Raw genomic sequence first — 13,574 nt, forward strand, 5'->3', positions numbered from 1 at the left:
CTCTTTAAACAGAGATTCATGAAAAGTTTATGCCAGTAATTTAATGATATAATGATAATATAATTTTGTCACATCAAGGAAAACAGTACATATGCATTGGTGCAGTTGTTTATACTCATTCACAGCCTTTATTGCGTAAATAACACAATATAGAACAAAATGCAAAGGAAATAACACAGGTGAATAAATAAAATAAGACATATTGGATTTAACACATTCAAAGCCATCAGTAACTTCCTAAGTTTGTAAAATGACATGCTCTGTGTAGGAAACACAACTTTCCATCATTATTCCCAATGATGTTTACTTCGAGAGGGTCATGTCTACAGCAGCCTTCTTACTGATGACATGTTCCATCAGAGCATGCTCAGATGTGTCCAGGTTAATCTTATACTTGGCCAGGATCTTCATAATGGGCCTCAGCTTCAACCACCACTGGGTCTTTGGTATACGGTGTCTTGTAAAAGAGAGAAGGGTGATTTTTTTAAAGGAGGAAATAGCATTATGGATGTCTTTGTGATACATCAATGAATCATGCATCAGCTAAATTTAGTTTGATTAAATGCATTTGATGGCTCTTACTCAAAATCTGTCTGTTCCTTTAGATCAGCCAGAGGCTGGAACATCAGGCCTCTCTTCCTCATGCCCAACACACACGCAGAGTCTGGAGTGTTGGCAAAGATTCGTCCATGTATAGAAAGTCAAATAATTCACAACATAATTAAATTAAATTATATAATACAGGACGGATGATCAAAGATGAAAGGAAGTGTACAAAGGTCTACACTCTTAAAACTAAAGGTGCTTAAAAGGTTCTTCACAGTGATGCCATAGAAGAACCATTTTTGGTTGTTCAAAGAACCTTTTAGTTAAAGTTTATTTGCCATTTCTTTTATACATTTTCATAATCTAAAGCAGTGGTTCCCAAACTTTTTCAGCGTGCGGCCCCCCCTTGTGTACAGTGCATTTTTTCGCAGCCCCCCAACAGAACATTTATGACAAAACAGTTTTAAAATGTAATTAAACAAAACATATAAAATTATACCTAGTAGTGCTGTTGGTTAGTTGGCTTATTATTTTTTAGGTGTAATTACACAGAATTCATGATAAATAAATGTATTTTATAAAATGTCATAAAACTGGGGACACCCTGGCACCATCTCGCGGCCCCCAGTTTGAAAACCACTGATCTAAAGAACCTTTATCACCTTGATACAGAAAGGTTCTTCAGATGTTAAATGTGCTCTAAAGAACCATTTAGACCATTTAGTGAAGCACCTTCATTTTTAAGAGTGTATTTGTTTCTCACCATGTCTATAGCACTCCTTCAGTTTCTCTGTTAGCCAAAGCACAGACTTTGCACCCATCTTGGTGGCAAAGTTTCTGTCAAAAGGAGTGGGTGTGCCACCCTAAAAACCGAACAATGTTAGATATTAAACAGAGTACCCAGAGGAAAATGTTATTGCTCTTTCACTGCATATGATATTGATAGTTCTCAGTCGTGTTTTAATATAAATATCAACTTAGTCTGAGAGGTTTCTGTTAAAATAGTTTAGGAGAAATAAATATATATACAAACGAGACCATTTTTAAAATATATTAAAAAGTATTTATTAGGTATGGTGCAAAAACCGAACCTGCTGCATATGGCCGAGGACATTCTTACGGCAGTCGAAGACTCCTTTTCCTTCCTCGGAGTACAAATTGAAGATGAAGTCAGTGGTGTAGTTGGAATTGCAGCTCTCATTTCTACAAGATATAGTGATAAGGACCTAAGTTTAACTATGCGTTTCATCCGAATCAAACATTTTTATCTTAAAAGGCAAAAAATGAGACTTAGTATTTAAAAAGGACATTTCACAAGACTTTTTAAAATGTTAAATAAATATTTGCTGTCCCCAGAGTACGTATGTGAAGTTTTAGCTCAAAATACCATATAGATAATTTATTATAACAAGTTAAAATTGTCACTTTGTAGGTGTGAGCAAAAATATACTGGGTGTGTCCTTTAATATGCAAATAAGCTGATCTCTGCACTAAATGGCAGTGCCGTGGTTAAATAGTGCAGATTAAGGGGAGGTATTTTTCCCTTCTGACGTCACAGGGGGAGCCAAATTTCAATTACCTATTTTTTCAAATGCTTGTAGAGAATGGTTTACAAAAACTAAGTTACCAGGTTGATCTTTTTCACATTTTCTAGGTTGATAGAAGCACTGGAGACCCAATTATAGCATTCAAAAATGGAAAAAGTCTAATTTTCCTGATATGTCCTTTAAAACACAAACCTGAGAATTAGGCCTCTCTTAACTGTGCTTTTCATCTTCTCAACAAGATGCTCCACATTTGCCTATAAACAGAAAACATTTGGGAAAATTCCAACACAATCTCATGGCAATTTTTACGTATTTTTTGAGGTAGCTAATTCATATGTTTTTGTAGGATTTGCTCACATTAATAATCTCACATTTTTGTACAATTCACTTTGTATGAATTGATACAAATTAGCCAACTCATATAAATTCCTGTGAAATCAGGTAGGAAATTCCAACAAAACTGGTCATTCGTGATATTTTATCAATTCAAAAAGTATTTTGCTGATTTGCCTCCAAGTCCCGAATGCCGAATTTCTCCTCGTATATATAAGCGGCATCTGCTCCTGCAGCGAGGCCAGCCATGGTAGCAAGATACCCGCAGTATCCTCCCATAGTCTCAATAATAAATACACGCCGCTTAGTGCCTGCTGATGACTGCTTGATCCTGTCACAGGTCTACACAGAAATGAGGTCTTATGTAATGATCATCACAAGTCTTTAAGATGTCAAATAAGTCTTTGTTGTTCCCAGAGGACATATGTAAAGTATTAGCTCAAAATATCATGTAGATATTTTATAATATGTTAAAATTGCCGCTTTGTAGGTGTGAGCAAAAATGTGGCATGTTTGGGTGTGTCCTTTTAAATGCAAATGAGCTGATCTCTGCACTAAATAGCAGTGCCATGGTTGGATAGTGCAAATTAAGAGGCAGTATTATCCCCTTCTGACATCACAAGGGGAGCCAAATTTTCAATTTTTCACAGAGAATGGTTTACCAAAACTAAGTTACTGGGTTGATCTTTTTCACATTTCCTAGGTTGATAGAAGCACTGGGGACCCAATTATAGCACTTGTCCCCTTAATTTTAACCATATGCACACAGTCTACAGAAGTCAGCTCACTATCACTAACCGTTGTGATGGTGTTAAGGGCTGTGTCTGCTCCAATACTGAAATCAGAGCCAGGAACGTTGTTAGACACAGTAGCGGGAATGACCACCATGGGAATACACAACTCTTCATATTTCTCTCTTCCCTGAACTAACTCCAGTCCACCTGAATACGCCTGATATATGGAAATCAAAGATGGTCTTTAATGCAATCTGTGTATTGGATGCCTTCATCATTTATGTGGAAAATAGGCATTACAGTATGTAAATAAGTACAATAATTTTTCTTCATGATATTTGGACACTTGCCTCAAAACCCCCAATGATGACCAAAGCGTGAATATTGAACTTGGCAATATTTAAGCTGATCTCCTCCATGTACTTTCCAGGTAATACTCTGCAAAAAAGAAAGGGAAGACATTTCCAGATAAAGCAGAAATTGTAAAAATTATTAATTGGCAACCCAACATAGTACAAATTCGTTTTTCATAAAAAAGTTAACAAAAGTACCCTAAAGTAAAGTCTTAAAGCACTGAAATGTACTAATCTTTTTATTTTTTACATACTTCCTTGTGATCCATACTTGCATACTTGACTTCCAGTGAATACTTCACCAGAATATTAAATGCTAGGCCTACAATAGGTTGTGTCCTTAAGAAGCGCTGGAATTTTGTAAGCTAAAAGTAACATTGTACAACACTTTTCATACGTTCATCCTCACATTTCAAAATTTCCTTATTTAGGATAAAAGCATTTGCTAAATGTAACGTACCTTTTGGTGCCAAACACAGAGCCACCTTTTCCTGTCCAATCTCCAACACTGTTCCAGGTAATAGGCTCAATCTAAAAACAATACATTCATATATTAAAATAAGACTGAACCTGGAGTGCTGAAACTGGACATCATACACTGCCCTAACACAAGCCATTTAGGCCGTTTACCTTTCCCTCTGCCAGGCCCTCAAAACCATCATGAACCCCCAGCATATTGTGACCCTGAATGATGCCAATCCTGACAGCCGCACGCACAGCAGCGTTCATGCCAGCGCAGGGAGCCCCCACGTTCAAAATAGCCACAGTAATATTACTCTGAAGAAAGAAAGCGATAAACCAAGTAAAACAGAGAAAATCAACAATAACAAGAGAATAGTTCACCCAAAATGTATTCACTTCAGTTTTTTGTCATGATAAATACAAAGGAGGAAATGTTGAGGAATGTTTGTAACCAAACCAATCAGAACTTCTATTGACCTCTATAGTAGGAATAAAGAATACTATGGAGTCAATGGGGATCGGGTTTGATTACAAACATTTGGTGAAATATCCCTTTAACCTTTAACTGGCACAGCTCTTTTTGAACGTGGGGTAAAAAGGTGTACCCCTTCAAATTAATATAACTGTCTTTTTTTCCTAGACGTCTAATTTTGGTCTCGTTTTAAATTTATTGTAATAAATACAAATAATGCATTATATATTTATTTATATAAATAAATAAATAATAAATAAATATATTATTTATTATATTTTTATACATACAATTATAAAAGAAATGAGGTTTGTGCTGGTTTGCTGCATACTCTTGTCACAAATTAATAAATTACAGTCACTGCATTATTATTACTACTAAAAGGTTTTGAAATATGAAAACTACACCTTTCCAACAATATATAGTTTGTCGTGATAGATTAACATTACATGAAAAATACACTCCGGGGTCCCGCACGGGACAGTGCCAGTTAACGGGTTAAAGTATTATGTATTGATTAAATGTAAAACTTTATTTTGATCCTGCTCACCTTGGTGTCTGGTACCCGAACGTGAGCCAAGAGTTTATATGTATTCCAGTTATTTTCAAAACTCCTGCAAAGACATTGTCAGTTCATGAGACATGCAATAGTTTTTAATAATAAAATCTTTTGATACTTTTGGAGCTTTGGTGTTGCAGACTTTACATTCTTATATTATACAAATTTTTTTGTTCGAGCACCCAACTTAAGATTGATGTGCATGCTTTTGCCTGCTTTTTGTCAGTTCATGAGACAACAACGCCATAAGTATGCAGTGCAAACTGCAAGTGGATACACACAGAACATATATCCCTAAACATACTTTCCCCTGAGTTTCACAGCATCGTCAAATCGGCGTTCATCCATTGCAGTAGTGACGTCCTTGGTCTAAATTTGGAAAAAAAAAGGGAGAATTTAAAATACATCTATATTATCATTTTTTGTTGGAAAATTGTAACAAAAGAAATGCTTCTTTTAAAGGGACAATAAGTAGGATTTTCCCCCTGTCTAGTGGTAAAATTGTATTTTGCATTCAAACGAATAGTGCTCTCTAGCGCCTCGCTTTTCCAAATGCGTGTTGCAACTACGGTAGCCGTTATGTAATCGCTGACCTCCTTGTCCGTTTCAGCTGGTTCACGTGTTCTGAATGAAAACGCATGTGGAAACGCATTGGTAGGCTAGTACTTTTTGTCCCTCTCTGCTATTATAGTTTATAAGTATGGCGAAACGACATGGAAGCCTCCTCGGACTTACGCGTTTAATGTAAGTAAAGAGAAGAAATTCTAAGCTTACAAAGAAAAGTAAGATTACTGGCAGAGGTCATTTGACACCAACGAGGACATATTTATGAATAAAGACATTGATTTTTATTAATAAAACACTTATAACCCTACTTACTGTCCCTTTAAGAAAATTAAAATGAATGTTTTTGGGAACAAAAATGTTTTTTGTATGACATGGCTGGGTAGTGAAGAATCCTATACAGCACCTTTTATTTTTAACTGTAAACTGTTTAATTAAAACTTAATTGGTTGTGTTTGTTTACACACCACTTGCACGCACTCCATCAGGGGAAGTCTGACAGCCTGGTTCCCGGAGAGGCTGACCACACATGCAGGGGTTTCTGGAGTCGCTTCCAAAAGAGCCATCACGGCCTCCACCCCCATTCTGCTGCCCTAATATAACGAAGCAGAGCGTAAGACTGATGAAAGATAAAGACAAGGATGACAATAAAATAAGCAACTCACCAGCACTCTGTCAAAAGCTGAGGGTGTGCCGCCTCTCTGCACATGACCCAAGATAGTGGCACGAGTATCAAAGCCCAACCTTTTTGTCACCAACTGTTGCAGAACAGATAAACATTGAAGCGTGGTTAACATCCCAGTGGCTTTTATAGGTTAGATCATATTATTATTACTCATAACGTTGGAGTTGAGTTACATCTCTTAGTTGATCACAGGTGATAGGTTTTCCTTCTTTATTGATTGCACCCTCGGCCACAATGATCACATTGAGACGAGAACCCATGTTCCTGGTCTGTTAGGGGAGACATGGTGGTTTAAAGGACAAGTTCTGTATTTTACACTTAAAGCCCTGTTTTCAGATTGTTTATGATGAAATAGAACGGTTTTGGCTGAAATTTGGACATATGGTGCTGGCCCGAGAGTTTTCGGGTGTTTCTTGTATCTCCTCCCACCACTATAATGGCTGTATAGGTGCACTGGAGCAATCCTTTCTGGAGTGCATTGGACTTTTGTTTGCGGGGACGTGAAGCTTACCGAGTGGTCGGGGGTGTTCACTGATATGCTCACACAAAAATCGCTGCAAAAGACGCATTTCAACAGGTTTTATCGTAGTTTTTGTCCAACTCCATTGACTTGTATTAGATGTGCTGTGAGGTACGGTATTACTCCGCCGCCGGGAACGGAAATGGTATTGTTTGTATTCTTGCAATTGGCAAAGGCGGATTATCGGCACCAACTGGGCTGGAGTGTCTATTATTCAAGCTCTCAACGGAAGAATATACGGATATGAGGCGTTTGGAAAAATACATCCACAAGTTTACAACAAATGCTAAAACAGCTGTTGGAAAGCATCTTTTGCAGCAATTTTTGTGTGAGCATATCAGTGAACACCTCGACCACTCGGTGAGTTTCACGTCTTTGTAAACGAAAGTTTAATGCATTTTAGGAAGGACTGTTCCAGTGCACCTATACAGCCATTGTAGAGGTGGAGGGTGATACAACAAACACCAGAAAACTCTCGGGCCAGCGTCATACGTCCAAACTTCAGTCAAACCCGTTCTATTTTATCATAAACATCTAAAAACAGGGCTTTAAGTGTAAAATACCGAACTTGTCCTTTAAAGGTTACAAAAGGTGCCTTAATTTGATATGCTGTTAAAACAATTATTAACTATTTTTTGTGTAAATTATGTGTTTTTTCTGTACCTCTGTGAGTCTTCTGCACAAGTGCTCCTCCCACCCATCATCTGGGGGCATCTCAGGTATAAATACCCAGTCAGCACCGCAGGCAAGAGCAGTAATCAGAGCTAAATAACTAACAAACATAACCAATGAGAAACACAAAATACTATATAATATACTGTAAATTCAAAATCATTATGAGTTTGGGCCAAGTGGCCTAATGAGTAAGGCATCAGCCACCAGAACTAAGGGCTGTGGTTCAAGTCCCATATGGGTTGTTTAAAGGGGACATTTCATGAAAATCTGACTTTTTCCATGTTTAAATGCTATAATTGGGTCCCAAGTACTTCTATCAACTTAGAAAATGTGTAAAAGATCAACCCAGTAACTTCGTTTTGGTATACCATTCTCTGTAAGCATGTGAAAAATTAGGTTATGGAAATTTGGCTCCCCTTGTGATGTCAGAAGGGGATAATACCGCCCCTTAATCGGCACTATCCAACCCCGTCACTGCCATTTAGTGCAGAAATCAGCTCATTTGCATGTTAAAGGACACACGGAAAAACAGCACATTTTTGCTCACACCCACAAAGTGGCGATTTTAGCATGCTATAATAAATTATCTATATGGTATTTTGAGCGAGAACTTCACATACATACTCTGAAGACACCAAAGATTTATTTGACATTGTTAAAAAGTCTTGTAAATTGTCCCCTTTAAATAAGCAGGTGGTGCTGGAGAGGGAGGGGGGCTAGGCATGATCCCATGGCATGCTGCATTGAGACGAATTGCAACTGAACCTTACAGAGCTTTATGAGAACCAATCAGCCGCACGGAAGAGTTTATGACTGATCTTGGCATTTATGTGGAGGTAGTTACGAGGTACACACATACATTGATTTGTTTCTTACCCACAGTGTCTTCCCATGACCTCCAGGATGAAAGCACGTTGGTGGCTATGAAGGACAGCGAGAGAATCAGAATCAAAATATAAACACTGAAGATGCTCAACTTTTACCCAACTCCTCATATTCACCTCTGTGCCGTTGTGGTTATGCTGTCTACCACCTCAATGATACGATGCAGGGCAGAGTCTGTACCGATGGTCATGTCCGTTCCACAAAAGTCATTGTCGATAGATCCTACCATGCCCACAATGTTCAGATGAGATGAATTCTTTGCTTCCTCCTTAGTAATACGACCTGTGAGCAAACACAATTGTCGGTTTAGTATACAAAACGTTTATTGCAGCAGTGACTGACCAATCAGAATCAAGTATTCCAGAAAGTCCATCAGTATACATTAGGCCTATTTTTATGCATTTGGGAGATACTTTAATGCAAGAGTCTACAACCTTTTAGTGAGAAAGGGCTACCACAATGGATAAAGCAAAGTGGAGGGCTACTTTTTGATATTTATTTATTCAAAACGTTTTTGTGTTACTTGTTGATATGTTTTATCATTGTTTAAAAGCCAAGCTAATATAAAAAATATGCAATAAATTAATATTACAATTGAGACTATTAATAGAATGTGCTTTGGCGGGCACCTCACAGACTCTGTGCATGAACCCGGTGAGACCACTGCTTTAATGCAAAGCGACTTGCAGTGCATTCAAGGTATGCATTTTATCAGCATGTGTTATTATCCCTGGTATCAAACCCATGACCTTTTGTGCTGCTAACGCTATGTTCTGCTATCGGAACAGGATCATGCGTTTAATGTTATTTTTAGAACAGATCACTCTTTGGTCCAATTTTTGCATCTTACCTTTGGTAACTAGATCTTTAAGTAAGTCGCTCCATTCAGTACGAAACATGTTGGCACCAGTTAAACTACCATCTCCACCAATAACACAAAGGTTAGTGATGCCCAGCTTGACAAGATTATAGGCAGCTTTCAAACGCCCCTCCCTGGCCTTAAAATCCATACATCGGGCACTGCCAATGACTGTACCACCCTTCAGGGGAAAAAAATAAACGCAGTCAGGATACTACATAAAAAAAATGATAAATTCTAATGTCTGAAGGCACAGACTTACCAGCTGTAGCATCATGGATACACTTTCCCATGTAGCAAGACGGATGTGATCCCCTCCATCAACCAATCCCTGATAGCCCTGCATACAACCATGAGAATAGAATTTTAAACAAAATATTAAACATAAGATGTAGGGATGCATATTGGTTAATTGCGATTAATCTATAGCACAATAAAAGTTTTTGTTTACATTATATATGTGTGTGAACTGTGTATAATAATTATTTATATATATATATATATATATATATATATGCACACATGCATGTATAATTTTAAGAAAAAAATATATATATATTTATATATTAAGTATTTATATATAATATAAATTATACATAAATATACAAATGTATATACACATGTAAACATTTCTTAAATATATACATGCATGTGTGTGCATTTATTAAAGTTATACACACAGATCACACACACACATAATATGTGTGTGTGATCTGTGTGTATAACTTTAATAAATTATATGATGTAAACAAACTTTGATTCTGCTATAGATTTATCGCGATTAATCATTATGCATCCCTAAATGCATGTTATTTTGACTTATTTTTCTTATTGAGTTATGTACCTCATGAACGAAGTAAACTTTAGCTCCAGTGTACATGCCAACTCTGACAGTGGCCCTCACAGCTGCATTCATTCCTGCAAAACATTCACTGTACATTTATGCATTTGGCACAGCGACTTTTATCCAAAGCAACTTACTGTGCTTAAAAGGTAAAAAAATTATTATGCAGAATGTGAGATAAAAAATACCCATCCCTAGCCACCTTATGGATTTGGGGCCATTGAGCACTGCAGTATGAGAAGGTAAATATTGTAAAGGTCTATCTTCATATGACATCTTAGTTCTTGGAAATACAGTGGATGAAGATATCTGAGGTATTGTTTTTCTATCACGTGCTATGAACTCTCCTCTAAAGTTCAAAGTGTTTCGAATGCATAAAAAGCAACTGTATCTGGTTTCAATAGCAGCTGTGTAAAAGACAGAGTCATCTAAATATAAATATATCATCTTGGAGTTCATCCTAAATGTTTGCATGCTTGATAAGTCAAATTATCATCTAATGTTTTATCCATCCACTTAAACAGTCATTTATTCAAGCAAAGATGTAAATCACATAGATTGAGAATTTATGTTCAACTAAATTATATGTAGTAGATAGCATACAGTCATTGGGTTTAATGTTTATTCTGTTACTCTGTATAACCTCATGTCAATTCAGAAGAAGGTCACTTGAATTTAACCCAAGTCACTATTACAGAAACAAGGAGACAGGGGGCGGGGATACAAGCTAATGCTAAAAACTTGACCTTGACCTTAGTGAAACAAAGGACATAACTGATATTTTGGCATGGCACCATCAGTATTGTCCATAATTTCCTCAAGGATCTGATATTATGTTAACTTATTTAAAGAAATAGATTTTAAAATTGTAAAGTGCAATAAACATTGTATTTATTGATACCCATGTTTTAACAATTTACATTAAAGATTTTAATCAGATTTTCATTGAAATATTGTAATTTTTAATAGAATAATTAGAATAAACACTTTACAGTAAGGTTGCATTAGTCAACAAGAACTAACAACACCCATTATAACTTTTTTAGCATTTATTAATCTTTGTTAATGCTAATTAATGCCAAAACACTTCATGTTAGTTTATGGTGCATTAACCCCAAATGTAAAACAATGTAATTCATCCAAAAACTGCTGTGTTGCTCTAGATCAGGGGTCTCCAACTTTTTGTGACCAAGGGCTACCACAATGGATAAAACTATTTTGGCGGGCTACTTTTTTTTATATAGTCTACACAAAACTTTTCTCTTTTACTATTTTCTTTTACATGTTGATATGTTTTATCATTGTTTAAAATGTTAACATACATAAAAGAAGCCAAGCTAATATAAAACATATGTAATAAATAAATATTAAATTGAGGCCATTAACAGAATGTGATTTGGCAGGAAACTCACAGACTCTGTGCGGGCAACCTGGTGCCCATGGGCACCATGTTGGAGACCACTGCTCAAGATACTGTAAATTCTCTCCCCATCTTGGGTTTCAAACCTCTGTGCTTTATTTAGAGACCTCACAGATACCAGCATACTATCCAACCATGGTTTCTACAAAGTATAATGTAAAGTCCAGCAGATCATCACATTCATTCCTTGGGCATCTCCACCTGAAGTCAGTACTGCAATTGCCCGGCCGACCCCCATCTTGGTCGGATCCATCCCTGCTGTGTTTACATTCGACATGGTCCAGATATTCTGGAGAAGCAAGCAGCAGAGAGTGATGGAAATGAAAATCACTCTATATTCCCTGAGTCTCGGAGCAAGGAGCTTTGGAAAGGGTTTAATAGTATTTCACTTTGTGCCCACCCCCCTGGATTAGATTTCTTAAACACAGACAGTGTATTGTCACGCACCCCCTGACTCTTCTAAATATAAACTTACATTTCACTGCAAAGGTTGCCTGCTTTAAGAAATCAGATCATTGTCATCTCGTTTACTTAGGTAGGTCTATCGTTTATGGAAATCAACTGTTCTGGTTTCCTATATGATTAGATAAACTAAATGTACTAGATTGGAAAAAAATAACTTTTTAAGCAGTAATGTTTTACATTTATTGCCCTGTGCATGCATGAAAATGTAACAAACAGAGCGTGCAGGCCTGGAGCTGATGTGACATATAACTCTGCAGGTGGATATTATTGGATTCTAGTGATTAGCTCATTAGAATAGAGACAGAGCGCAACGCGTCATAACCTGAAAACCACGCCCACTGGGAGGAAAACAATCCATCCGTCTCCGTTGACAGGCTTGTTCGACTTCCTACGGCGCCACTAGAACTGACAAGAGGATGACGTTAAAGTGCCGCGAGAGCGAGACGAAATTACACCTCGTATGATTTCTCGAATAGTTCTCGCGGTACTTTGACGTCATCCGGCTGTCGGTTCTTGCAGCGCCGCATGAAGTCGAACAAGCCTTTTGTGTGGCGAGAGGCTGCCTCCTTGTCATTTCGTGCTTATAACAAAAACCAGAATAATGACCAAAAGCTGCTGTGTGACAGAATGACAGCTATCAAGCAAAAAAAAAAAAAAAAAAAACCCAGAAATACGTTTTATAAGCTGTCGACCTCAAAGAACGAGCGTTTAAAGACACAAAAGTGGATACAGGCAACTTTTCATAGTACTACTATTTTTAGAACTACGCCCGCTGGAGAGAAACGAAGTCGGCGATCCACTTTTTTGTCTTTAAACGCTCGCTTTTGGGGTCGACAGCTTAGAAAAACGTATTTCTGGGGTTTTTAGCTTGTTAGCTGTATACTTTGTCACAAAGCCGCTTTTAGGCTTTATTCTGTTTTTGTTATAAGCCAGAAATTACAAGGAGGCAACCTCAATTTAATGGAAACGGATGGATTGTTTTCCCCCAGTGGGCGCGGTTTCCAAATTAGCATAACTGCGCTCTGTCTCTATAGAGACAGAGCGCCGTTATGCAAATTTGAAAACCACGCCCACCGGGGGGGAAATCAATCCAACCGTCTCCATTGAGTTTGTATTGCGAGAAGCCGCCTCCTTGTCATTTCTGGCTTATAACAAAAAACTGAATAATGCCTAAAAGCTGCTGTGTGACAATATGTACAGCTAACAAGCCAAAGAACCCAGAAATAAGTTTTTATAAGCTGTCGAGCCGTAAAACCCAGCCTTTAAGGAGAATAAAGTGGATCGCCGACTACGTTTCCCCCTAGTGGACGCAGTTCTACTAATAGAAGTACTATGAAAAGTTGCCTGTATCCATTTTTGTGTCTTTAAACGCTCGTTTTTTGGGGTCGACAGCTTATAAAAACTTATTTACAGATTAAACTTAAAAACAGAATAATACCTAAAAGCTGCTGTGTGACAAGGTGTACATCTAACACGCCAAAAAAATAAATAAATAATTTTTTATAAGCTGTCGACTTCAAACGTTTAGACACAGAAATGGAAACAGGCAACCCCCCACAGCACTCCCACCAGTAAAACTGCGTCCAATAGGGGGAAACGTAATCGGCGATCCACTTTATTCTCCTTAAAGACTGGGTTTTACGGCTCGACA

At 37.4% G+C, this 13,574-nt stretch overlaps 1 protein-coding gene across 1 annotated transcript; it reads right to left on the minus strand.

The window, feature by feature from the left end:
- Window positions 1–100: 100 nt before the first annotated feature.
- On the minus strand, window positions 101–12,172 carry pfkma (phosphofructokinase, muscle a). Its single transcript, XM_073875328.1, has 23 exons — window positions 11,934–12,172; window positions 11,636–11,747; window positions 10,039–10,103; window positions 9,457–9,534; window positions 9,186–9,375; window positions 8,452–8,617; window positions 8,327–8,371; window positions 7,439–7,547; window positions 6,429–6,524; window positions 6,236–6,328; window positions 6,038–6,163; window positions 5,311–5,375; window positions 4,998–5,061; window positions 4,144–4,290; window positions 3,974–4,044; window positions 3,511–3,598; window positions 3,225–3,377; window positions 2,604–2,768; window positions 2,286–2,347; window positions 1,638–1,749; window positions 1,309–1,409; window positions 583–687; window positions 101–457 (listed from the first exon to the last, which is right to left on the minus strand). The coding sequence occupies exons 2-23, from the start codon at window positions 11,733–11,735 to the stop codon at window positions 304–306; spliced, it is 2,355 nt and encodes a 784-aa protein (XP_073731429.1). The 5' UTR covers window positions 11,736–11,747; window positions 11,934–12,172; the 3' UTR covers window positions 101–303.
- Window positions 12,173–13,574: the final 1,402 nt, after the last annotated feature.

This window comes from Misgurnus anguillicaudatus, chromosome 13, assembly GCF_027580225.2.
Source record: "Misgurnus anguillicaudatus chromosome 13, ASM2758022v2, whole genome shotgun sequence".
NCBI lineage: Eukaryota > Metazoa > Chordata > Actinopteri > Cypriniformes > Cobitidae > Misgurnus > Misgurnus anguillicaudatus.